At 42.4% G+C, this 27,095-nt stretch overlaps 1 protein-coding gene across 8 annotated transcripts in view; it reads left to right on the forward strand.

Moving 5' to 3' along the window:
- abcc9 (ATP-binding cassette, sub-family C (CFTR/MRP), member 9) overlaps positions 1–27,095 on the forward strand; it is a 62,073-nt gene that overhangs the window by 23,320 nt on the left and 11,658 nt on the right. For 4 of the 8 annotated variants that reach the window (XM_037542686.1, XM_037542684.1, XM_037542687.1 and 1 more), the window contains 21 exons: positions 380–488; positions 3,539–3,637; positions 5,914–5,986; positions 9,223–9,328; positions 10,355–10,390; positions 11,997–12,032; positions 13,387–13,488; positions 15,701–15,785; positions 16,010–16,090; positions 16,625–16,762; positions 17,648–17,773; positions 18,027–18,126; positions 19,206–19,480; positions 19,624–19,775; positions 20,682–20,751; positions 21,032–21,189; positions 21,768–21,860; positions 22,260–22,362; positions 22,568–22,675; positions 23,554–23,674; positions 26,332–26,462. In XM_037542686.1, the coding sequence (XP_037398583.1) occupies positions 380–488; positions 3,539–3,637; positions 5,914–5,986; positions 9,223–9,328; positions 10,355–10,390; positions 11,997–12,032; positions 13,387–13,488; positions 15,701–15,785; positions 16,010–16,090; positions 16,625–16,762; positions 17,648–17,773; positions 18,027–18,126; positions 19,206–19,480; positions 19,624–19,775; positions 20,682–20,751; positions 21,032–21,189; positions 21,768–21,860; positions 22,260–22,362; positions 22,568–22,675; positions 23,554–23,674; positions 26,332–26,462 (2,302 nt within the window). The remainder of the gene's footprint in view (positions 1–379; positions 489–3,538; positions 3,638–5,913; positions 5,987–9,222; positions 9,329–10,354; positions 10,391–11,996; positions 12,033–13,386; positions 13,489–15,700; positions 15,786–16,009; positions 16,091–16,624; positions 16,763–17,647; positions 17,774–18,026; positions 18,127–19,205; positions 19,481–19,623; positions 19,776–20,681; positions 20,752–21,031; positions 21,190–21,767; positions 21,861–22,259; positions 22,363–22,567; positions 22,676–23,553; positions 23,675–26,331; positions 26,463–27,095) is intronic. The other 4 variants (XM_037542689.1, XM_037542688.1, XM_037542690.1 and 1 more) reach the window with 2 other exon arrangements.

Below are 27,095 nucleotides of genomic sequence, written 5' to 3' on the forward strand. Positions count from 1 at the left end.
CCATAAAAATAAACTTTTAATGTTGGAAAAATAGAAGTAAATATTTTGGCACTAATGTGCATTGCGTCCCATGACATCACTGTCGATAACCAAGCACAGTAACGCAGCCAAGAGGCTTGGCTTCGCTTCACTCCTTTATATCTCTTCTGTTTTTTTATGTCATAATATTACATTGCTGGCTAATTACTCCACAAAATGTCTAAAAGTCAGCCAAAGTCATATTAAATAGAAAACTGATAGCTGACGCATGGGGTGAACCCACCTTGTGCGCACCTGTGCGTTACTTGATTTTGTGAATGTAAGTGTTTAAGCCAGTGTGTGTGTGTGTGAGATATACAGTAATGTTACTCATTAAAGGTCTTTGACGTGTTCCTTGAAGTGTTCAGAAGCTCGGAGAGTTCCTGCAGAGCGAAGAGATTGGCGATGACAGCTGGAGAAATGGAGACATGCCTGTGTCTCTGGAGTCCTGCAAGAAACACCCAGGGGCTGTAAGTACACACACACACACACACACACACACACACACAGATTACGTAAACTGCTTGTTATAATTTTAAATATGCATTTTACGTCTGCTATCAGTGAAACGTCTGCTGCAAGTTGATCACTCTATAGTGGTTATGATTGTATTCATACTAGAAATACATTCTTTATGTCTCAGTATTGGATGTTAATATACAGACATTATGTCTCAATATTGGGAAAATGCTGACATACACTTTTTCTCTTATCTTTTGTCTTTGCAAGGCTGATATAAGCAAATGACTGCAGACACTGTATGTTAGCAAGGGTAAAACCCTATTACAATACAATACAATACAATACAATACAATACAATACAATACAATACAACACAACACAATACAATACAACACAACACAATACAATACAATACAATACAACACAGCAGGGGCTGTTGTGGGCTGGAGGTTAGGGATCTGGCCCTGTGACCAGAAGGTTGCCGGTTTGATCCCCAGTGCTGACAGTCCATGACTGAGGTGTCCTTAAGCAAGACACCTAACCCCCAACTGCTCCCCGGGTGCCGTGGATAGGGCTGCCCACCGCTCCGGGCAAGTGCGCTCACTGCCCCCTAGTGTGTGTGTATTCACTAGTGTGTATGTGGTGTTTCACTTCATGGATGGGTTAAATGCGGAGGTGGAATTTCCCCGTTTGTGGGATTAATAAAGTATCACTTACAACACTGAAAACCTAGAAAAGTGACGATCGCCTCTTTTTATTGGATTTTGAGTGTTTAATCAATCGTTACACCTGTGGGGTTCCCGGTCAAACTCACACATCCTCATACACACCACCCAACTCACTCACTCTATTTGTATTTTCACTGCAGTTATTTTATGTCTGATTCTATAAATTCAGGTTAAACACTACTCTGAGACGTTGTTCACAGCTAAGGAATGTTGAATAAATATATGGAGGTGAAAAATGTTTTTTGTGCTAATTTAAGAGCGGTTAAAACAGACCGGTCAATTTTGACCGGTAACACTAAAGTGAGGGGCGGGAGGTGAAGAGGACAGGAGGGTTAAAGAAGTCTTTTCAATTTCAATTTCAACTAAATTGAGACATTTTAACTGGATCTGTATAATCTGAAGCAAAGTCTAAGTCCTGAGTTCTGCACACTGCAGGTCTTTAGATTTTTGAGAAGATTTTGTTCAGTGTCTTGAGCTGTGCAGTGGACTTAATTCCAACATAGCGTGGGCTACTTTTGTTAGCGTTTAGTTCGAGGATGATGTCACAGGCGTCCAGAAAGTGTTGACCCGTCCGTAGGTGCGCTGAACCGGGCTGTAAGCGGAGATTGTATCAGGGTGTGTGAGTCTTGAGCTGAGTAAGAATCCATAAACGTGCTAAAGAGGAGTGTCTCCAGACTCTAGTGTGGATAGCATGTCCTCAGCTGTTCCCTGAGAGAGGAAATTCTGTCACATGCCCTCTCTCAGAGGAGGAGAGGGGGCCACAGCGAAGGGGGAAGACAGGGAAAGAAAGAAGCGGAGGAGTAGTAGAAATGCAGATGTGTATGAAGTATCTTAGGATCCTAATCTAAAGTAGTGTGTGTAAGTACTTAAATGAATGGACTTAATTTTAGTTGATGTGCCGGATTTCATCGGTGTACACACTTAAATTCAGCAACTTTTTTTTCCCAGTGTGCTCGGCTCTTATAGAAAGCTAAGGGTAAGGGTCAGGGCTGCAGGGCAGCAGTACAAACACCACAGATAACAATTCAGACAGAGATTCAAGCAATATCAAGCAAAGACTAGGGAGAAAACAGGGCTTAAATACAAGAGAGTTAACGAGGGACAGGTGGAAAACAGGTGGAGACAATCAGGGGCGGAGTCATGGAACAAGGGGGCTAAACCAAAACAAACGCACATGGAAGTTCAAAACACAACACGAACACATGGACAGGACTGGGAGGGGCCACATACACATACACTGAGAAGCTGAACCTTTTCTTCATCCCTGTCTAAAGAGTAAAAGGTGCACATTGCCATCATGAAACTAACTGTTCACAACCCTGCTAGGTTTGGGCTGTTGTAAGTGAACAGCTAGACTTTTTCTACTTTTTCTAAGTCAAGAGGCTTTTACTGTCATTCCATCTATGTAGAAGTACACAGTGGAGTGAAATTACGTTCCTCCAGGGAACATCACGGTGCAGCATGAAACAGAACAAGCAGTACAAAGTGCAACATGCAAACATAAGTGTGCAAAACAATTAGACTAGAAACAATACAATAAATAACAGATATTAGTTAAGAGATACTTTTTTAATCCCGCAAACGGGGAAATTCCACCTTCGCATTTAACCCATCCGTGAAGTGAAACACCACATACACACTAGTGAATACACACACACTAGGGGGCAGTGAGCACACTTGCCCAGAGCGGTGGGCAGCCCTATCCACGGCGCCCGGGGAGCAGTTGGGGGTTAGGTGTCTTGCTCAAGGGCACCTCAGTCATGTGCTGTCGGCTCTGGGGATCAAACCGGCAACCTTCTGGTCACAGGGCCAGATCCCTAACCTCCAGCCCATGACTGCCCAAAAATATTGAGCGCTTCACGGATTTGCAGGTCATCCTTAGCCATTTTTTACCATAGACAGTCCCCAAAAACACAAGTACATGAACCAGCTTACACGCATATACACACAGATTACACACAAGACAAAAGTAGCTTGCTGGCTTACACCTACAGGTTATCTAACATTAGCATTGGACTAATACATAAGGTAGCTACATAATTATCTAGCTACATTTTCTACATTCTGAAAAAAATGACTGGAGGGGCTTTTCACAGTCCTGTGGCCTCCGCAGAGAATGAGTGTTTCTAAAATAAACCACCTACTCCACCCTTAAAGGTGCACATTGCCGTTTGGTGTACGGAAGCTCCGGTTGTCAGTAGTTCAAGTCAGACGTCAGTATCGAGTATCGTTTCTGATTTTGATCATTATGGTTATTATCTTATTCCCCGGGGCTGCTCAGATTCTCTCTCTCTCACTCTGTGTCTCTCTTTCTGGTTGTGTCTGTGCAGAGAAATAGGAAGCAGCCGCTACGCTATCAGATGGATAACTATGAGCAGCCCCTGCGCCGGCAGCTGCGCCCCACCGAGACTGAGGACGTAGCCGTGAAGGTCAGAGGGCTCAGCTCTGATTCTCAGGCCCTTCACACACACTCACACACATTCACACAGAGCACGTCCTGCCACTGAATGAAAAGGGTCTGCTTGTTCTCATCCCAGTTGCTTTTAACCTTTGACAGATGTACGTGTCACATCCGGCCGGTTCCTTTGCTTGTTCAGTGCGTGAGGACGTTCACACTCACGCATGCATATGACTCAATAAGGTGTTACCCAATTTTTCCCAGACGAAGCGCTTCCTTAAGAAGTCATGCTTATTGGCAGTGATAAGAAAAGCAATGTTTAAAGGAATATGAATCATTTCTAATTTGTAGCTCATTGAAACACGTGGAGATGTATTTGAACTGCACATTCTACACCTTCAATCATTGCCATATTTGTGTGTGTGTAAGAGGAGCTTATAAGAGTTAACGTAAATAATTAACGCTACAAATTAGTTTGACATTGTTATTGTTTATTGCATTGTACTGCATTAACAGCGTGGACCTCTCATTCAAAGACGGCTTTCACGTGGCGAGACGTTCTGCTGTTGACTCTCTTGACAAAACCAAATTTGGTGAACGTGTTTGTCTCTGGAGGGTGTTGAGTCTTACGTTTACATTCACGGCATTTGGCTGACGCTCTTATCCAGAGCGACTTACAGTTTGATCATTTTACACAGGGAGGCGAAGGCGGTGTTGGGAGTCTTGCCCAAGGACTCTTATTGGTATAGTGTAGGGTGTTTGCCCAGGTGGGGATTGAACCCCAGTCTACAGCGTAGAAGGCAACTATCCAACAGATGAGCTGTTTGCATGAAGGAGAAAGTCAAAGCAAATAAAACGAGAGATTCCAAAACTGGAGTTCAAGCACTGATTGAAAGCTACAGACAAAGTGGGACTCTAACAACCACCTGGACCTGGTAGACCACCAAACATCAGAGAAATGGTAACGACGCTGTCACTGATATAAATAAAAGAGAAATACAATCAAATCTGAAGGTGTGGCTGATGATTCTTTTGAGAAACTGAAAATGAAACAAGCCTCTTTCAGCTCTAATAAAGGTCCAGAGTGAAGAGACGAAATACTGAAAGTTGAGTTCTTTAGTTTGTTGCTATATTTGGTTGTTTAGTTAGTTCTTCTGTGTAATTTGCTGCTAAACCGATGTTTTCTGTTTTCTCCCTGATGCTGTAAAACCGAGTTTAAGTAAGCAAAACACAGACTGATAGGACTGTCAGTAAATCTCAGGAAAACATCTTCCATTTGACAGTCCTAGTAACTGTATTTGAATAGTGAAACCATAACAATAGCTTTAAATTTCCTTGTCCTGCAATACTAGAGCTGTTTTAATGGAAGTTGGTTTTGGTTCTGCTCTCTTTATAACCACGGCAACAAAGTTGTCTACGATTCTCATGAGAAGACCAAAAAAAAAAAAATGCTGCTGAAATTGGATGGCCATTTGTTTTATGGTTTGTTTTATTTTGTTGTTTTTCTGGCCCCGGGTCCCTGTAGGGTCCACTTCCTTTAACCCTCCCAGTGGACAGTGCTAGCCTCCTAACTAATGAACCCAGCAGCAGCAAACGCACAGAAGAAGCTCGTGAGCGCTCGTCACTCTCCCACACTCGGCCATGTCACATCCGCTCGCTTGGTTATGATTACACTTTTAATCTGCCCTGACATTTACACTCCTCTATTCTCAAACTCTCCCCTCTCTCTCTCTCTCTCTCTTCCTCTTTTCCTCCCTGTTTTCGAGCAGCACTCCCAGCTGCTTTTGATTGTTCACTTTGCCCTTTTCCCAGTGAACTCTTTAGCCTAGCGCAGATCTGGCCCTCGTTCGCCTCTGTGATGGATCGGAGCGTTATCGTTGTCATAAATAAACATTCAGTCCCGGAGAGGGAATAACCGTCCTGCACGACGTGAGCCGGACCAAGCGAGCCAGTGGCTCACGTGCATGGAGACGAAGTCCGATTGGGTTAAACTGTGCTGTGGTGCTCTTTTACGGTTGAACTTCTGAAGTTGTCCATGGCATATGTGCCTCGAAAGCTTGTTCATATGTTTTGGTTAATTATCTCTCATTGAGTCATTGAGTTTTGTTGAAAGTCATTTTGACCTATAAATCAGTGGCACACGTGCTGTGATGTGATATGAATTTGATGAAATGCCTTGTTTGAAAATGAACATAATTGCAAAGTAACTAAAGTAACAACCGTGATAACTTTGTATACATGGAAGGAGTAATAGACTTACGAGGATTGTCTGTGAAAGTCAGCTCATATGTCTTGTTTGCACTTCAGGTGAACAACGGGTACTTCACATGGGGGAGCAACATGTCGACGTTGTCGGACATCAACATCCGCATCCCCACAGGTAATATGACCCATGTTGTGAGATAACTGGGAGGGTTGTGTCTTTGGCTCGCTGCTTCGTTTTGGGGCCGTGACCCTCCTGCTAGTGTCTTTAAAAACATCCCAGCTATTTCACTAAACACAGCTCCTTTTTGGCCAGATCTGTACAGTCCTGTTTGTGCCTGGTGAAAGTCTTGTGCGTCTGAGTATAACCTGCAGGTCAGCTCTGGGTTTACACCACTGTTGATTTGAACAGTTTGTACTGGCTGATAAAGTGTGTTAACCATAGCAGCCTGATTCTGAAGTGGGTCTTTAGATTCTTGTCGGCCAGAGGGAGACTGGCTCTTGTGCCGAGTCTGGATTCCCCTAAAGAATTTTGCCTTTTGCTCCAGTTATAAGAAGGGTTTTCTTCCCCTAACAGCCCCCAGTGCTTTAGCCCATCAGGTCCCCCTTGACTTGTGTTTCTCATGGCCTGGCACACTGTAAACCGTTCTGTGTCGTATGATTTCCAAAATACAAAGCACTCTACTAAACGTAACGTAATTTGTAGTAGATGCAGTTTTCTTCTGCTGTACTCATTTCACATGCTCCTTTTTTCTTGTGTTATAGTTGCATTTCATTACAGCCAATTCAAAACCCACACACACACACACATATATAAGGTGTATAAAGCCGAGCCCCTCGGCCTGCAGACTGCTTCTACAGACATTAGTGAAAGAATGGGTCGCTCTCAGGAGCTCAGTGAATTCCAGCGTGGTACCGTGATCAGACGCCACCTGGGCAGCAAGTCCAGTCGTGAAATTTCCTCACTACTAAATATTCCACAGTCCACTGTCAGTGGGATTATAACAAAGTGGAAGCGATTGGGAACGACAGCAACTCAGCCACGAAGTGGTCGGCCACGTAAAATGACAGAGCGGTCAGCGGATGCTGAGGGGCATAGAGCGCAGAGGTCACCGACTTTCTGCAGAGTCCATTACTACAGACCTCCAAACTTCATGTGGCCTTCAGATCAGCTCAAGAACAGCGTAGAGAGCTTCATGGAATGGGTTTCCATGGCCGAGCAGCTGCATCCAAGCCTTACATCACCAAGCGCAATGCAAAGCGTGGAATGCAGTGGAGTAAAGCGCCGCCACTGGACTCTAGAGCAGTGGAGACGTGTTCTCTGGAGTGACCAATCACGCTTCTCCGTCTGGATGGATGAGTCTGGGTTTGGCGGTTGCCAGGAGACGGTACTCATCTGACTGCATTGTGCCGAGTGTAAAGTTTGGTGGAGGGGGGATCATGGTGTGGGGTTGTTTTTCAGGAATTGGGCTCGGCCCCTTAGTTCCAGTGAAAGGAACTCTTAAAGCTTCAGCAGTCGGTCTGGTGTCCATGTTCGGCTAAGGCTAACCCAAAAGGAAAAGCCATTCCTTATCTGCCTCATCTGCCTCAAAAACAAAGCGGGCTACTCTAGACAGCAGGAGGTGGTTTTCCTGTAATGTTAGCATTACAGATACATGGATTATAAGACATCAGCTGTCAATTCACTATTGGTGAATAAAGAGAACCACTAGAGTGTTTTACTGATTTTTATTGGCAGCAAATGATTGTTTTGTATTATACACCCCAATGAGGCAGAACATTCTGACCACCTCCTTGTTTCTACCCTCATTGTCCACTTTATCAGCTCCACTTACTGTATAGCTGCACTCTGTAGTTCTACAGTTACAGACTGTAGTCCGTCTGTTTCTCTGATACTCTGTTACCCTGTTCTTCAGTGGTCAGGACCCCCATGGACCCTCACAGAGCAGGTACTATTTGGGTGGTGGGTCATTCTCAGCACTACAGTAACACTGATGTGGTGGTGGTATGTTAGTGTGTGTTGTGCTGGTCTGAGTGGATCAGACACAGCAGTGCTGCTGGAGTGTTTAAACACTGTGTCCACTCACTGTCCACTCTATTAGACACTCCTACCTTATCGGTCCACCTTGTAGATGTAAAGTCAGAGGCGACAGCTCATCTGCTGCTGCGCAGTTTGTGTTGGTCATCCTCTAGTCCTTCATCAGTGGTCACAGGACGCTATTGGCTGGATATTTTTGGTTAGTGGACTATTCTCAGTCCAGCAGCAACACTGAGGTGTTTAAAAACTCCAGCAGCACTGCTGTGTCTGATCCACTCAGACCAGCCCAACACACACTACCACACCACCACATTACTGCAGTGCTGAGAATGACCCACCACCCAAATAGTACCTGCTCTGTGAGGGTCCATGGGGGTCCTGACCACTGAAGAACAGGGTAACAGAGTATCAGAGAAACAGATGGACTACAGTCTGTAACTGTAGAACTACAGAGAGCAGCTATACAGTAAGTGGAGCTGATAAGGTGGACAGTGAGCGGAGAAACAAGGAGGTGGTCATCATGTTATGCCTGATCTGTGTATGTCCGTGTAAGCTTTGCTGTTGACGAGGTGGGTTCAGTGACACCCAGCTCTGTTATGAAATGCTATGAAATGGAGTTTATTTTGGATGTTCATTTTAACAGCTGCTTAAGATGCTCCAAATTCCTGTAATTGTTGCAGTCAAATACAGACAACAAGCAAGCCTTAACTCAGTGCTGGTGGTTTCACTTGACATAAAGAGCTCTCATTTAGCCTTCATGTTACTGACTAAATACACTCACTGGCCACTTTATTAGGTTCAGTTGCTTGTTAACACAAATAGCTAATCAGCCAATCACACGGCCGCAGCTCACTGCATTTAGGCCTATAGAGGTGGTCAAGACGACTTGCTGAAGTGCAGGCCGAGCATCAGAACGGGGAAGAAAGGGGATTTAAGGGGCTTTGAACGTGGCGTGGTTGTTGGTGCCAGACGGGCTGGTCTGAGTATTTCAGAAACTGCTGATCTGCTGGGATTTTCACGCTCAACCATCTCTAGGGTTTACAGAGAACAGTCCGAGAAAGAGGAAATATCCAGTGAGCGGTCAGTTGTGTGGACGAGAATGCCTTGTTGATGTGAGAGGTCAGAGGAGAATGGGCAGACTGGTTCCAGATGATAGAAAGGCAGCAGGAACTCAAATAACCAACCAGAATCTCTGAGGAACGTTTCCAACACCTTGTTGAAAGTCTGCCACAAAGAATTAAGGCAGTTCTGAAGGCAAAAGGGGGTCCAGCCTTTTACTAGCAAGGGGTACCTAATAAAGTGTCCGGTGTGTGCTTTTTGCCACCACTGTGCGTTGCCTCATAACACTGAAAATGGAATGCTTTTGCTCTCCGCAGGTCAGCTGACCATGATCGTGGGTCAGGTTGGTTGTGGGAAGTCCTCGTTGTTGCTGGCCATGCTGGGAGAGATGCAGACACACAGTGGAAAAGTCTACTGGAGCAAGTAAGAGAACTTAAGTTTTGAGGATGTTTTTAACCACAGCAGACTAGGAGTTTGTCTACTGATAAATCTAATGCTAATCAAAGTTGTTATCTGTGGCAACAACCATGTTGCCTGACCATGTATGTGCTGTATGTACCACCGTGTGCATACTGAAGTGTGTGCTTGTGTGTATGTGCGAGTGTGTGTCTGTGTGTGCTCCATCATGCCCATTGTGCTGATGAAGACTATCACTTTGAGATAGTAAGTGTTTTTGCTTTTTTCAATGCATGCATGCATTTTTCTACATACGTGCATGAACATGTCTTTGTAGTTCTGCATGTGCCGTTTTCTAAGTAAGCAGCCTAAATCGATCGCTCTGTTTCAACCCAATCTAACCGCTCCGTCTTGTTCACTGTTCATCACCACTAACGCTGTCCGCGCTCTCTTTTGTCTGCTGTCACTGGTAAGAATGTGGAAATGCTCATGTCTCCATCTTTCAGTCCACACTGGAGATGGTCTCTGATTAGCATTTGCCAAGTTCAACAATGTCGCGCAAACTTTAGAGTAGTTTCCCAGCCTCCTTGTGCTTACACATTTGTTTTTGTAATTAAACTTAAATTGCTTTGGTAGATAATTGAGAAATGTTCTCTCTGCTTTGGTGGAGGTTTTTACGATTGCTCCAAAGCTCCAAAGCTCCAAGCTCAAAGGCTTGAAGACATGTAGGCAGTAGCTTGTTAGCTGTGTCAATTGAATCGTACTTTGATGCAAATTGTGTTGTGGTGTCTTTGTTTTATCAAGCTGTGCTGTCCTTGCAAACGCTGCACTGAATCCTAATCTATGGAAGTTTTTCTCCTCTCAGGACAGTGACAGCACTCTCCGGCCTAAGCTAGAGAATCACTGAGGTCATTTAGTAACCGAGTGAAGAGGAGAGTGTGTCAGTGTCCTTGCTGAGTGATCTGTGTCCCAGTGGGCTGTGAACTAACCCTGGTCACATGTGTGTTCTGTCTCTCTCTGTGTGTGTCCTCCTCCTACACTATGCTCAATCAGACTTCCTGATAGTGAGATGCTCCCCGACTATTTAAGGTATTTCATAAAGGGTGTTTACACACACACACACACACACACACACACACACACACACACGTGCACATCACCACAGAACTGCATTATTCTTGTTAATGTGAAGTGATTTGATTGTAGCTGTTGCTCGTGCTTGTGGGCATGTATGCCTTTCTCATTAGAGCAGCCAGTCAAGTGAGAAAGCTCCGCCAACAAATCACTCTTTCATAGCTACTGTCATGAACTTTGACAAGGTTCACAAAACTTTGGCCAAACATTATTCAACTTAATTTAGCAACTGATTTATCGTTTTATGACTTGTCATTATTATTGAGATGTATGGATATTCACTTTTATTAGTCTCTCTGCTGTTGTCATTGAATAGCTCAAAGTTCAGGTTGGGCTAAAAGATCGTTTAGATCGTTTAGATCGTTTAGATCGTTTGGATCTTTTAGCCCATCTGCTTTTAGTTACTTTGCACCAGCGAGCTGGAATTCACTACAGGAAACTCTAAAACTCGGCTCACTGGTGTCGCTCAGTCATTTTAAACATTTAATATCGAACCACCTTCAGACAGCCTGTGCCTGTTTTATTTCATCTTATTTATTCTTAACTTTTATTTCTTGTTTTAGTTCTTTATTACTTTTTAACTTAGTTTAATTAGTTTATTATTATTATTATTATATATTTTTTATTTTGTGAATCTCTTATCTTCTTCTGATCTTAATCTCCTATCAATTAAACCTCAAGTTTTATTTTGGTTATTATTTTTTTTTATCTATTTTTATCTTTTTTTCACTGTTATTTTTAAAATAATTAATTTTAAATGATTAAATATAGATATTATTTTCTTTGTCATGTCAATCCCTGTTTTTTTTTTAATGCTTGGCTACATTGAAAATGAGGGTTGCCCTCATTGTACTTCCAATTCAAAATAAAGGTTGATTTAAAGTGTGATTTTCAAATTGCAGCCCCAAGCCTCAAGTTCAGCCTCAAGCCCAAAAAAGGGGATGTTCTTTCTTCTTGGCCAAAAATAAATAAATAAATAAATAGTAAATGTGTAAATTGTGGTTGCAATATTCGTCAGAAAAACACAGATATTTGTTGATTAGAAGTGTTTGTGTAAAATATTGAATTTGCTCTTTTTTTGATCTAAATTAAATGGCTTTGTTTCATTCAAAGAGCTTATTTGAGTTAAAATAACCTGTTAATTTCCCATTTACCATTTTTTATAGTGCAGCAACATTGCAATACCTGAAATCACTGAATTTTAGAATTAGAATATCTATGAGGTGTTTACCCCCAAAACACTGATTACACTAAAAGAGCATCCTCACATTGTGATCTTTCACATGCGTTGAAATTAGGTGATGTTTGATGAGAATGACGTGCTCTAAATGTAGATATACTGTGAGCTGCAGTCCTGTTAAATTTGTCCAACCTAGCAACAGTAGTCATGACACAACATATTTGGGAGCATGAATATTCCAAAGGGAAAAACATGTGGAGGCTGTTCCAACAACAGCGCACGACTTTGTGTGAATATGGTCTTCTAATATCTGTTGTCCCTGTTTTATACATGACTTCATGTTTTGATGTGACAAAAATATGTTTTGACCCTTGTCAACAGCGAATATGACTCTGATTTTTCCCACGAAGAACGGAGGTATTTATTTGCAGATTTCTACAACAGAAGTGCAGTGGTTCATCTATTCATCCATTTATTCATCTTTCCATCCCTCCATCTGTCCATCCCTCCATCCATTCATTCATTCATCCATCCATTTTTTCATCCCTTTATTCTCTAAGGAGTTCTCTTCTGTTTGGATCTGTTAATGCTCTCAGCCTGATCTCCCTCCCCCAGCCTTTCCCATTGTAATGTGGGACGTGTGCTAATGTTCATTAAATGTTTGGGAGTCTTTGATGCAGAAATCACTAATCAGTCTTTTTAATGTAGAATTGCGGGTCCAGCAGATTCCAGGATTATTTTGACTGATTGACACTTACTTTGGTATTATTACAACAAAAGTGAACAGACTGGACTTTTTAGTGTGGAAATTGTCCGTTTCTGTTGAAGCAGCTGTAAAAAAAAGTCTGTAACCTAACTGTTTCTTCAAAACACTGGAATATGTTTAGATATACACTCACCATCCACTTTATTAGGTACAAGTTCAGTTGCTTGTTAACACAAATAGCTGATCAGCCAATCACACGGCCGCAGCTCACTGCATTTAGGCGTGTAGAGGTGATCAGGACGACTTGCTGAAGTGCAGACCGAGCATCAGAACGGGGAAGAAAGGGGATTTAAGGGTCTTTGAACGTGGCGTGGTTGTTGGTGCCAGACGGGCTGGTCTGAGTATTTCAGAAACTGCTGATCTGCTGGGATTTTCACGCACAACCATCTCTAGGGTTTACAGAGAACGGTCCGAAAAAGAGGAAATATCCAGTGAGCGGTCAGTTGTGTGGACGAAAATGCCTTGTTAATGTGAGAGGTCAGAGGAGAACGGACAGACTGGTTCCAGATGATAGAAATACAGCAGGAACTCAAATAACCAACCAGAATCTCTGAGGAACGTTTCCAACACCTTGTTGAAAGTCTGACATGAAGAATTAAGGCAGTTCTGAAGGAAAAAGGGGGTCTGACCTTTTACTAGCAAGGTGTACCTAATAAAGTGGCCAGTGAGTGTATATATGGACGCAACAGTGGCATCGGAAAATTAAAGGAGAATACGTAGTTAAACAGATGTCATCCTAAATGTTTTGGTGTCTGCACACAAACATAAGCTCCTATCTACAGAATTCAAAGTGCTTTCCCACCAGTTCATACTCTCATTGTTTCAACCTGATTATCTGGAACATGCTGTGGTGTCCACATTGGATGCATGGTAACCAGTAATGCGACTCCCCACATTTTATTTTTGTGGCTTACTTCATTTATTGACTGCTTGGTGTGTTGTGGTCTCCTTTACTTTATAATACAGCCATCTCTCAGTTTGATTTCATCTCTTTTTCTCTCTCAGTAAAAACAGGTACTCTGTGGCCTATGCAGCTCAGAAGTCGTGGCTGCTGAACGCTACAGTAGAGGACAACATCACATTCGGGAGCCCTTTTAACAAGCAGAGGTGAGAGAGACCTCTTTAATCTGTCAGGGACATGTACACTCACCATCCACTTTATTAGGCACACCTGTTGAGTTGCTTGTTAACATGTTAAATATCTAATCAGCCAATCACACGACCACAGCTCACTGCATTTAGGCGTGTAGAGGTGGTCAAGACGACTTGCTGAAGTGCAGACCGAGCATCAGAACGGGGAAGAAAGGGGATTTAAAGGGCTTTGAACGTGGCGTGGTTGTTGGTGCCAGACGGGCTGGTCTGAGTATTTCAGAAACTGCTGATCTGCTGGGATTTTCACGCTCAACCATCTCTAGGGTTTACAGAGAACGGTCCGAAAAAGAGGAAATATCCAGTGAGCGGTCAGTCGTGTGGACGAGAATGCCTTGTTGATGTGAGAGGTCAGAGGAGAATGGGCAGACTGGTTCCAGATGATAGAAAGGCAGCAGGAACTCAAATAACCAACCAAAATCTCTGAGGAACGTTTCCAACACCTTGTTGAAAGTGTGGCATGAAGAATTAAAGCAGTTCTGAAGGCAAAAGGGGGTCCAGCCTTTTACTAGCAAGGTGTACCTAATAAAGTGTGTGAGTGTATGTTTTCCCAAACTTCACTTCCTCACTCTCATAATTCATATAACTAATTTGCGTATTAGTTTTATAGCAGTTACTTAATAATTTGTAGTATTACTGAATATTTTCTTCTAGTTACTGAATTAAAAATACAACATTATTACTTTGAAAGGTATTTTCTCAAAAAATCTGCATAATGAAATAGTTAAAACATAAAACAAAGTGGTTTGACTAGTTCTAGACCAACTTACAGAGCTGAATTGATTACAATGGTGGTGATAGGAACGAGACATCCACAGCACGTAATGCTTCCCAAAGATGTATGGAATATGGTGCTTGATGCCTGAAACATTGTGTGATGCGCTTTTGGAATGAAACATGTTTCTAATGCACTAATGGCAGAGGGGGCTATTCATGGCGCGGGATATTCTAAGGAAAAATCCCCAAAGAAAACATATTTTCCACTATTTAACTATTACTATCAACATCTTGTCCAAAACCTCAGAAGATGTGTGCGTCCACTAGTGGTTTTGTATGGAAAATCAATTGACTATAGTTTCGCTGTTATGGTTCCTGTCACCACCCATGTAACTAAATGTGAGCTTCTCTCCAGTAAACCACTTCACATCATCCTCACTCTGACTAAAAATGAGAAATTTTGACAGATTGGTGGAATTCTTCTTCAGTGGCTCTGCTGATTATGATGCTTGTTTTTCATAATGTGTGTTTTGTGGTCAAGGAGAAATGTTGTCTATCCCTTACGGCCCATTTGTCAAACACAAGGCCGACAGGCCAAGCCGGGCCAGTGACACAGTCCTACTCGGCCCGCAAAATTATTTACATTTTCTATTCTTATTAGCCTGTTTCACCCTGAGCTGCCCCACAGTTTCCAGCATGCACAACAACAGAGTGTACGTTCTCAACACCTTCCCCCAAGAATGATCTCTGGGCCAGTGGAAGTACAAAAAGAAAAGATGCCGGGTGTCTAGTTCAAGAAAACAGGCCGTTCAAAAAAGTTTTTATTTAGAATTTTTTTTAAAATAAGTATTCAGTGCCTATTTTGCTGTTGCAGTTTTGGCATGTTTTGATTACACAATGGCCCATTCGGGTCATATCAAAATGTTGAGTAAAAACTAAATAAGCTGGCCCAGATTTGCTGAGATTATTTTAATATGGAGTTTTTTTGTGGTTTGTTTGACGCCCCTGCATTACAGAGTCAAATTAAGATTTTTTGTTACTGTGATCAAAAAGGGGGCAGTCGTGGGCTGGAGGTTAGGGAACCAGCCCTCTGACCGGAATGTCACCGGGTTCCATCCCCTCGGCTGACGGTCCCTGATTGAAGTGCCCTTGAGCAAGACACCTTATTGTTCCCTGGGTGCTGTGGATAGGGCTGCCCAGTGCTCACTGCCCCCTAGTGTGTGTGTTCACTAGTGTATGTGTGTGTGTGTGTGTGTGTGTGGGGGGGGGGGGGGGGGGTTCACTGCACAGATGGGTTAAATGCAGAGCTCTAATTTCAGTGTGCAGACACAGAGACCAATGGTTCTCAATTCATGCAAAAAGCAACAAAACTGAGGTTCTACCTTCATTTCAGGGCCACATCATTACCGGTTTGGTTATTTGTGCTGCCTTTCTTTCTGCCATGTTCCTACAGATACAAGGCTGTGATTGACGCTTGCTCTCTGCAGCCAGACATCGACCTTCTTCCTTTCGGAGACCAGACAGAAATTGGAGAAAGAGTAAGACACAGGAACGACGAAGGCGACTGTAGTCCACTATTCACTTTATCTCTCTACACAAGAGATCAGGGCCTCAACTGCCACAACACTGCTAAACAAATTATGGGCTATCAATGAATATCAAGGAATGACCACCATATCAGTCATAAAGAACGGATACTGACAGATTTAATTAGGGAAGTTTGTGTGTGTGTGTGTGTGTGTGTGTGTGTGATATCTTTCAGGGTATAAATCTTAGCGGTGGCCAGAGACAGAGGATCTGTGTGGCCAGAGCTCTCTACCAGAACACCAACATCGTTTTCCTGGTGAGGAATCTAATAAAAGTGTATTATGAAAATATGAAAAATACTGCAGATATGAGTTGCCAAGCAACAGCCAGGCCAACATGGTGATAGAATAAGAGGAAAAATGGACAGTTAGGTGGACGTCTCTCCAGTCCGCCCACAGATGACCACAGCCTGTTAATTTGATGTCTTAGTTACGCCCAGATAACACATCTCGAATGATGTAGAGTTACATGCTGAAGGATCCTCCTCCCATGTTATTGTCAGCAGCGACACGCGGATGCACACCTGTTAGAAAACATTACTAAAGCTTCTCCTGAGACCTGATGCTGAGTCTGAAATCCACTGGGGATGGGATTTAAAAGCTCTCGCCAAAATAATCAGCTTTTCTTCAGCAACCTGGAATAACACTGAGTTGATTGATGTTCAGTTCCTTTTCTGATTATTTATTTTTTTTAAATCGATAATGAGTCCCTTGAAAAGATTGACCTTAAAGGGAACGTATCCCTTGCCACTTGCTGATGTTTTTGTTTGTGTTGTGTTGTCCACCTCTAGGATGACCCCTTCTCTGCTCTGGACATCCATCTAAGTGACCATCTGATGCAGGAGGGCATTCTGAAGTTCCTACAGGATGATAAACGCACCGTGGTTCTGGTCACCCACAAACTACAGTACCTTATTCACGCTGACTGGGTCAGTATCAGTAGCACAAACACGTGTTTTTATGTAAACGTTTGGGTGACCTTGGTCAAATGTTTAGGTGGTTTTTGTTCATTTTGTTGGTTTTCTTTGGTTCCCTGATCTTTAAAGTTAGAATAGGTGAACACTTCCTCTACAGAGATCACACCTCTGCACATTTCAATGCACGGTTACTGTTTATTTGTGGAGTTTAACATATTAGGAAAGAATAAAACATGAAATGTGGCCTGTGCAAAAATTACACCATATATTATGCTTTTTTTCCCACTGTTTAAACTCAGATTTGCAGTAAAATGCTTGTAACATGAGTTTTGTTTGTCGCGTGTTCAAGCTTTTGCATATGACTGTATAGAATGTGTGTAGCATTCTTTACGTACTGTGTAATGTGCTGGCACTAGGAGAACATTCGCCTCTGCCTGCTCACATTTCATCGTCTTAAAAGAAAAATAAGTCTGTGAAAAAATCCGATTTTTGCAATTGTCCCTTAACCCTAAATGTAGTCAATCAGCGAAGCCACATTTCTGTAACACTGTCATACAGTGTCAGAAACCACACAAGCACATGTACTGGAGATTGCTCAACAAGGTTTGAGGGAAGTGTGATTTTGGTAAATGTTATGAGCTTCTAGTGGCTGTGAGCTTCCCTTTCTTGTTAGTTGCAGTAGCCTAGTAGCTCCAGTGAACTACTAAAGAAACAAACTTTGATCAGCACGTCTTGGCTGGTCAACTTCAGTTTATCAACCGTATAAAACATGAGAGCGTCCGGCTTAAACGTGTCCTAAATTATATTAAGCAGCTCCGTTTAGTGGCGAGTCACCACCACATTACCAGGTGCACTCCTCTGTTTTGGATGGAGTGCCTCTCCTTCTCTGCCTCTCAGATCATAGCTATGAAAGACGGCTCTGTGTTGAGAGAAGGAACGCTTAAGGACATCCAGACTCATGATGTGGAGCTGTATGAACACTGGAAGACGTTAATGAACAGACAAGACCAGGAGCTGGAGAAGGTCAGCGCTCTTCACCACATCCCACACATCCACTTCAGTTGTCCTCCAAACAACAGCAGCCTTATTTCTCTGCAGTCCAAGTACACGTCCAGACGATGGATAGTTATTGCAGCGATAACTACTGAGTAACGCTTTTTCTGTTGTGATTTCGGAACTGCAATACTGATTTATTTATAAACCATTTTCAGCTGCACCCAGTCGTGTGTTTGCTGCTCATTGCTGTGAAATGTGACGTGAGTATTGTTCATTTTAGGACACAGAGATTGAGAGTCAGACTACTCTTGAGCGGAAGACCCTCAGACGAGCTTTCTATTCCAGAGAAGCCAAGAACCAAATAGATGACGAAGATGAAGGTAATTTTTGCTGCACTTGATCCTTGCAGGTAGACTCTAGTTGTGATTATGTCAAAGTTAACATATTAATAACACACTAAGACAATCATTTATCAGTGTTGCTTATTATTTTGATACTGTTCCCATTTTCCCAGTTCACGTCAGGCTCCTTTTCCAAAGCAGTGCAGACGTCAGGATTCTGCCTCATTGTACTCGTAAAAAAAACCTTTGTAAATTGTGAGTTCAGAGTGTTAAATGAGGAAAGTGCTATTCTCCACAGAGCTGCTTCCCAAAAGGAACCGTCATGCTTTTCACAGTTTTACCCTTTAAACCACCCATAGTTGTGCAGGCTGAAGCCCAGCTGCTCGCACTCAGCATGTAGCTGTGATATAATTATGCGATTGTTAAAGCTTAATGGCTTTTACAGCGATATCTTCAGCACCTTCATCTGACTTTGCTAGACGGTGCTTGTGGGAGAACTATGGATCAGTCAACGAGCAGCAAACTAACAATAGCAAAGTGGAAAGCTACCGATACTCGAGAGCCTCGACTATAATCAGAATGAAAGAGTACTTTATGGAAACCGGCATTCACATGGTGAAGAAAGAAAAATACATTCCGATAAAGTTTATTTTGTCCTCTCGTCTAGCTTTATCAAAACGCACAGCTTTTTAAGTGGAATTTAAGGTCAAATATGAACATGCAAGACAAATGTTATTATTCACAAAATACCAAGATAAACTGCAATGAATTATTTTATTGTTTGACAGCCCTAGTTCCAGCATATTGTAAAATAAAATAGAAGTAAAGTGATGATGATATTGTGATTGCTTGTTTGGAATCACATGTTGTAGCCTTATACATTTACACTTATGGCATTTGGCTCAGATCGTTTTGCATAGGTAGGCCAAGGCAGTGTTAGGAGTCTTGCCCAAGGACTCTTATTGGTATAGTGTAGGGTACTTACCCAGGTGGGGGGTTGAACCCCAGTCTACAGTGAAGAAGGTAGAGGTGTTAACCACTACACTAACCAACCACATCGCCTGATACGATATTCATTTTTTCCCTCATAAACTGTTCTTCATTCTAATATTTAACAGAGGAAGAAGAGGAGGAGGATGAGGATGATAACCTGTCTACCACCACCAGCCGGCGTTCTAAGATCCCGTGGAAGGTGTGTTGGTGTTACTTGTCCTCTGGAGGATTTTTATTGGTCTTCTTGATGGTCACCTCCAAGCTGGCCAAGCACTCTGTCATGGTGGCCATTGACTACTGGCTGGCAGCCTGGACCTCCTCAGCTCCAAATGAACAAAACAGCTCCTTCAGCCTGGATGCTAACGCCACCAACATCAGTGAGACCATAAGGAACGCCGAGGTGATCAATGCTGTTGCCTGTTGAGGGATTTTTGTAGAGCTGGACAAATATTTGTTGTTATTTGGTCATGAATATTGGCGAAGTCGATCTACGGAACAGTGCATCTGAATGTTTTTGTATGTGTGGTTTTGTTTGTTCCACAGCATCGATCCTACGTGCCGGTCTTCGTTATCCTCTGTGGAGCGGGAATATTCCTGTGTCTCATCACTTCTCTGAGCGTAGAGTTTCTGGGCCTTTCTGCAGCCACTAACCTGCACCATAACTTACTCAACAAGATCATCCATGCTCCTCTTAGGTATTTACACTCACACACACATGATGTGGAGTCTCTCAGCCTCTGTTTAGGGTTAGTGTTCTGCTTCAAGTCTTATATAATCTGAGAAATCTGTAATAGTGTAATCTATAAAAATAAATCTCTCAAACTTGGGGCTATCAGGGGAACGCCTGGGTGGTGGAGACCACTCCAGCTAATTAGTGTCTTCAGAAATGCCTGATTGGCTGAATCAGATGTATCTGTGTCAGCTCTTACCATATGGGCAGTCGTGGTCTGAGGGTTAGGGAACTGGCCCTGTGACCAGAAGGTTTCGGTTTGATCCCCAGTGCTGACAGTACATGACTGAGGTGTCCTTGAGCAAGACACCTAACCCCCAACTGCTCCCAGGGCACTGTGGATAGGGCTGCCCACTGCCCCATGGATTCAATGCGGAGGTGATATTTCCCCGTTTGTGGGATTAAAAGTGTCTTGTAATGACAGTACTTGGCAAAATTTTTAGGCACCTGAAAAATTTTGATTTAAAAAGCTGTTTATGTGGCATTAATAAAGTAAGTTGATGCAAAATAATCCGTCAATGTCAGAGCATTTCTTAAAACATTTTCAAACCTTTCCTCATGGCAGCCCAGTATTATTTATAGATACCATTACCTGGTATCTGGTATTTATATTTGTCCATTACCTGGCTCCGCTAATCAGTTCGTCATTAAATTAAATCACTTGTGCCTGTGATGGAATTTAATAAATGCTGAAGACATTGAAGAGAAATGTTGTTTTGAGGTATCGACTGTTTTTCGGAAGAATAAATCCTTGATATATAGTGATTTTTCGGGAGAATGATCCATATGGTTCTGAGAAAAACAGCAGAATTAATTTGGCTCATATTAATAAGCGATACTCATTGATCTTTTGTGTATCCACCAATGTTAGATTCTTTGACATCACCCCACTCGGTCAAATCCTCAACCGTTTCTCTGCAGACACCAACATTATTGATCAGGTAAGAGAGCACCAGCAGGTCTGTGATGTTTTCTTATTGTGTCGTTTAAAAGCCGTTTAAGCTCTGCTGAGGAATGAGGGCATGTGCCCTCACACCGAGACCCCACTACAGACTTAAACTCAGACTAAACCAAGAGAGAGCAGCTGAGCCTCGCTGTGCTTTGACTTCAGAAATGCAACATCATCATGCTAATATTTCTTTCTTGCTCTCTCTCTCTCTCTCTCTCTCTCTCTCTCTCTCACTCTATGGCTCTCTCATTCTGTCCCCTCCCTCCTTCCAGCACATTCCTCCAACGCTGGAGTCTCTCACTCGCTCAACTCTCCTCTGTCTCTCAGCCATTGGCATCATCACTTTTGTCACACCAGTCTTCGTCACTGCGCTGGTGCCCCTCGCTGTGGCCTTCTACTTCATCCAGAAGTATTTCCGGGTTGCCTCCAAGTGAGTTCTTATCTGGAAATTGCTCCTGTGCTTGTGCATCATCATGTCTTCACTGTAAAAAAGTTTATGTATTTATTTTCTTTTTAGTTTTTGCCGTAAATAAGTTAAATCTTAAAAACATACTTTAAAAGTAAAATACCAGAAGCAGAAACATTTTAACATATACCAGTGTATCAGTGAATAAATTCATTTGCCACAATAGACTTTTCTTCCGTGTAACGGTTGTGGTTGCCAAGTAACATTGGGTAGAGATTATTCCATGAACTACATGGTCATTTTTATGTTAATACTTGCCCCAGTGATTTTGTCATGTGTGTGTACAGACGTCCCAAGTCTGACTCGAGTCTTGAGCGTTTACTTGTGAACTTTATTAAATACTCTTAGTAATTTTAACTGAACTTAAACCCTCTATATCGTTTCTACAGAACACATTGCAGCATAGACTGTGCAGAGTGTAGCTCAGCCAGTCTGTTTGTTTTATAAAAATAAGTGAATAAAATAAAAGAATAGTTCGAATGAACCAATTGTTTAACAGTGTTTCTCTAAGTCTCTCTCCCTCTTTCTGTCTTCGCTCTCAGAGATTTGCAGGATCTTGACGACTCCACTCAGCTCCCGTTGCTCTGTCATTTCTCGGAGACTGCAGAAGGCCTCACGACCATTCGAGCGTTCAGGTTAGTGCTAAGGAGGCTCCTCTTCTGGAGTTATTTTTTAGATTAAAAGGTAGATGCATTATACGTTCTGAAGAGGATTCTGGTGTGAAACTGTGTCAGCAGCGTCAAGACGTTCTTGTTATGATACAAAACCCCTTTTGGGGCATATCACAAACCATCTAGCCAAGCCTTGTGGAACTGTACTAATCCAGCTCCAATAAACATCTTCTGCCTGTTTGTCTTCTTCCAAACTAACCGTAATCCAGTATTAAACAGCTTGTCATCTCAGTGTTTAGAGTGTTAAAAACTAAGACTCCACATACAAACTGAATGAAAGTCACTCTCGTCTTCCTCTGAGCTGTGGTGTTGTGTCACGTAGCTGATCGTTCCCTCTCATGTGGCTTACGCCTCCTCCCTCAGGCACGAGGCTCGTTTCAAGCAGCGTATGCTGGAACTGACTGATACCAACAACACAGCGTACCTCTTCCTCTCTGCTGCCAACCGGTGGCTGGAGGTCAGAACAGTAAGTACAGCTACTCAAGCCAACTGCAAGGCCGTCCAGCTCGACCTGCGGTTACTGAGAAATATAGCTAATGCATTGTCAATGGGGGGGGGATCCACTGCCCTGTGGTATTATTATGATATTATTTATTAGAAAACCTGAATGGTTAATCAGCAATAGCGATATTAGTAATATAGGTAAGTTAACTGGTGGATTTCTTTTTCAGGATTACTTGGGTGCTGTGATTGTACTTACGGCTGCTGTGGCTGCCATCTGTTCCTTCTATGGGCTCCAGTCTGGCCTAGTTGGCCTGGGCCTAACATACGCCCTCACTGTGAGTGAACAGCATTTTCCTCTCTTGACGTAACAATAACACTTAGGTCTTTTTTAAAGGGGCCATGTAGAACCGCTCATAATGCTTGTGTCTTGTTTTGGACCAAAACACTCATAATTGTTTTTTTTATGTGATTAAACTCCAAACTCTCTTTATTCTAAAAGCAATTATATTAAATTCTAAATTTATTCTAAAAGCAATTATATCTCTTTATTCTAAAAGCTATTATAAAGCAAAATTTTGTTACAGTACCTTTAAGCCTGATTATATATGTATATATATATGTGTATATGTAAATTACCTCTCTGCTGATTGGCTATGCTGTATTGTGACTCATTCAAATAACTAGTACAGCCCGGGATTCTTAGGGACTTCAGGCACTGCTTTCAGATGATAAACCTGCCTCACAAAAACCAGGAAGAGCACTAAATCTTCTGCCTCGGTGACTCTGTGATATCACAACCCTACTGAATTCAAACAGCTGTTTTTGCCGGTTGGTTTCCATATATGAGCTGAATGGACTGGAGGGAGAGATCAGTGTTACTTTTTGGACCTTTAACGTTGTTTACATACTGCATCAAACTTTTAATTGCTAAAAAATAAAAAGAAAAGAAAATTCAGCTCGTGCTGTTCTGCTGTAATATTGTGCTAGAATTATCCACTATGTTGATTTCTGGATTATACCCCACACATTAACATATTAAAGTGTTGTACTCCAAATTAATCTCTGTAATTTTAGTAATGAGTTATTGCATAACTATACATTGTACATAGTTTGATGTAGTTCTGTTATGCCAGTGCAACTTTAAATGCAATGTCAGTTTAAAGCTTTTCAATCCAGTTCTTCTGTATGTATGCATCTGTGTGTTGTTGAGCAGGTGACTAATTATTTGAACTGGGTGGTGAGGAACCTGGCAGATTTGGAAGTTCAGATGGCTGCAGTTAAGAAGGTCAACAGCTTCCTGACCACAGAGTCCGAGAACTACGAGGGATCCATAGGTAATGCATTCCTGTCTAGTTCTGATTGCAGTGGTCAGAGGACTTGAACTAACGTGATGTATTGAATTTTCTTGATTCAGATGTTTCCACTAGAGCTGTCAAATGACTGAAATTATGAGTTGTGTTTAATTGCATTGTTTAGTATAGTTGATTGTGATTAATGGCATAGATCTTATATATTTACTTAAATTTGGCCCTATGGAAATATTTGTTCTGTTTATAAATCAGTGACTTTTTGTTATAGCTAACTGTGGGTTCATCACGTGAGCCACTGGTGGTACTTTAGGATGGAACTGGGTGTAGTTTGAAGGCTAAAACTAGGTAAATGCAAATGATGTACACATTTGAGTCAGGTAAATGAAATGCATGAGCTTTTTCAGCAATATCTGCCCTCATATCAGATATCGCCAATATGTTACTGATATATACTGATCCCAGAACAGATCTCTTAATCTGAGAAGTTTAATCCATCTGAAACGTCCCCGTTTGTGAGTTCTCATTCAAGTTTACGAATTGTTTTTGGTGGTCTGGGACAGAGCAGGCTGACCCGAACCACAGAAGTCTCCAAGTTCTCTGTTTCCTGTCCTACTGTCCCCATGTGGGAGTGCATGACACCCCTCACATTCCCAATCAGGGAATTGCCAGTTTTGCGTACGCAGTTTCCACAGCAGAGCGATAGGAGACGCAGACTCGTTTGTGAATGTAAACAGTTGTCTCTGGGGAGGGTTGGCGGGCTGAGAGGGGAGGATGAGGAGGAGAGAAGAGGGAGAGGGAGACGCTACAGCAAGAGCATCGCTGGAACTTTGGTGATAGCGCAGAGACTCCCCACTGCCAAAGAAAGGCCTTCCCTCCTCAATGACGCAGTGGATATAAATCATTACTGATAGAAAGAGGCTAAACGGTGGAATCCGGACCCGATGTTAGATAGTCGTTATGATCGCAGGTCATAAAAAGCACTTTGCTTGTCATCTGCTGTGTTTTTCCTCTCCACCGTGGTGATTCATACTCCTTTGTTGTCTGCAGTCGAAGCACTTTGGCTCATAAGGGCCATTGTTGAGACTGAGATGGCTTTAGTCTCGAGGACAGTAAGTACAACACACAGATGGTTATTTCTGAGGCAACACTTTGCTTTTCATCACAAACCTTGCTGAACACTTGGCTATTCAAGTAAGCAGTCTAAACACTCTTTAAAGTCTTATCTTTGCACTGTACTCAGATAAAGTGGTCTTAGACTGCACTTAGGTCTTTGGCTGGGCTGGAAGATGTTTTTTTTCCGTTTGTCTGGAGTTACAGTGCCAGTCCTTGTGCAGGTTTGGTTAAAACCTTTATTTAAAGCTACAGGACTATCATTTAGTTATTAATCTTAAAACTAATTATTCTGTGACTGCTGTATGGACCCAAGCACAGACCCGTGCAGTTTAACCCCTACCAAACCAAAGTTTTATTACACACGTCTATAACCTGAGAAAAGCTCCATTAGTTTGCGTTGTAGTCCCTAAAGTTAATGCATAACAAGCCTTAGTGTGTAATAAGCCTGGAACATTAAGGGGTTAAATGGTTAACACCTTACTAAAACAACACAAACCCAATTATTATGCTGTTTTTGCCCACAGCATAATAGTTATTCTCATTGCAGTAGAAAGCACACACACCCCAACAGAGATATACAACACATGATACAGTATAGCATATATATAGGTGGCACGGTGCCGTGGTGGGTGGCGCTGTCGCCTCATAGCGAGGAGGGCCTGGGTTCGATTCCCCGGCCGGGCGACCGGGGTCCTCTCTGTGTGGAGTTTGCATGTTCTCCCCGTGACTGCGTGGGTTTCTTCCGGGTTCTCCGGTTTCCTCCCACAGTCCAAAAAGACATGCAGTCAGGCCAATTGTGTAAAATGATCAAATTGTAAGTCGCTCTGGATAAGAGCGTCAGCCAAATGCCTGTAATGTAATATACAATATAAGAGGATGTGTTTTTTTATGCAAAACATACAGTACTGTGCAAAAGTCAGAATCACTCTTCACTTCATTCATTTCCAGTGAAAACTACCGTTAAGCACAAATTATTCATTTTTCAGGAACAAGAGTTATTTCTAAGGAATAATAAACTTCAATAAAAAAGGAAAACACTAAGGGAAAAATACGTCAAATAAGACTGGAGTTCTAAAAATCATTAAAAGGCACACAGATAATGGGACTCCTAACAATCGTGTAAGACCTGGTAGACCACCAACACTGTCACCCTCAGATAAACAGTACTTAAAGCTTTCATCTTTGAGAGACAGTTAAGCTCCACTCTTGCTTCAGATCTGAAAAATCCGCTGGATCTTCTGTCCGTCCTTCCAGTGTGAGAAGAACAACTCAACAGTATGAGTCTGAAAGGATGCGTAGCTGCCAAGAGGCTCTTACTGAGGAAAGGAAAATTTGCTCTAGATTAGGAAACTAGAAACTGGACATCTAAAATGTGGAGATGTGGTTTGATATTCTGATGAGACTAAATTTGTCCTTTGGATCGTTTGGATTCTGAGAAGCAGAAAACACAACCAAGACATGAGAATGAGACGTGACAGCTGAATTAGTGTTGAATTGTCCTGAGTGCTGGATTTGCATTCAGGTCGAAATGTTCGTCTCCAAATTGTGTTCTTGTGTTTTGTCTCTAGATGTGTCCCAGGTTCCAGAGGACTGGCCTCAGCATGGTGAGATTAAGATCCAGGACCTGTGTGTGAGATATGACCCCATGCTGAAACCCGTTCTGAAGCACGTTAACGCCTTTATCAACCCTGGACAGAAGGTAGGTTTAATCAGACTGAAGGCAGAAGACCATGGTCTAAACCCCTGTTGAACTTAATGCACAAATCCTACTTTGGTTATATCACTTGCACTGTGTTTTTTTTCTTTCACACAAATGTGGACAGTCCATCACCTCTCACGGACAACGATCCATGTTGTTGTGGCACTGGTCAAACATTCAAACACAGAGAACAAACCACACATTCAAGTTCAAATCTCAGCGGTTCCTGCTGATGGGACACAGGCAGGCTCCTCAGTGTCACCCAGCTGGCGGTTTTCTCACAGCAGTGTTTATTTTCTCACGTCTTTCACATCCAAATGTTCTCTTCTCTTCACAAGTGCTGCCTACTGACTCTACCTGAGGCACGCTGAGACTGAACATCTGACAGCATTTATGAACTTCATGCAAATATGTTATTACTTTTTAACATATTTTTTACTTTTAGGTTCACTGAAACAGTTTCATTGCTTTTTTCGCCCATTTGCATCATCATCATCATCATAAATCTAAACAAAGAGGACATTTGTGCATATTTGTTTACGTCTAACAGTTTCCAGAGGTCCCACTTAGAATCAGAAGATTCTAGGTTCAACTCCTGGCTGACTCGAAAACTTTGGGGCAGTCGTGGGCTGG

The sequence above is a fragment of the Pygocentrus nattereri genome, chromosome 11 (assembly GCF_015220715.1).
Source record: "Pygocentrus nattereri isolate fPygNat1 chromosome 11, fPygNat1.pri, whole genome shotgun sequence".
Taxonomy (NCBI): Eukaryota; Metazoa; Chordata; class Actinopteri; order Characiformes; family Serrasalmidae; genus Pygocentrus; species Pygocentrus nattereri.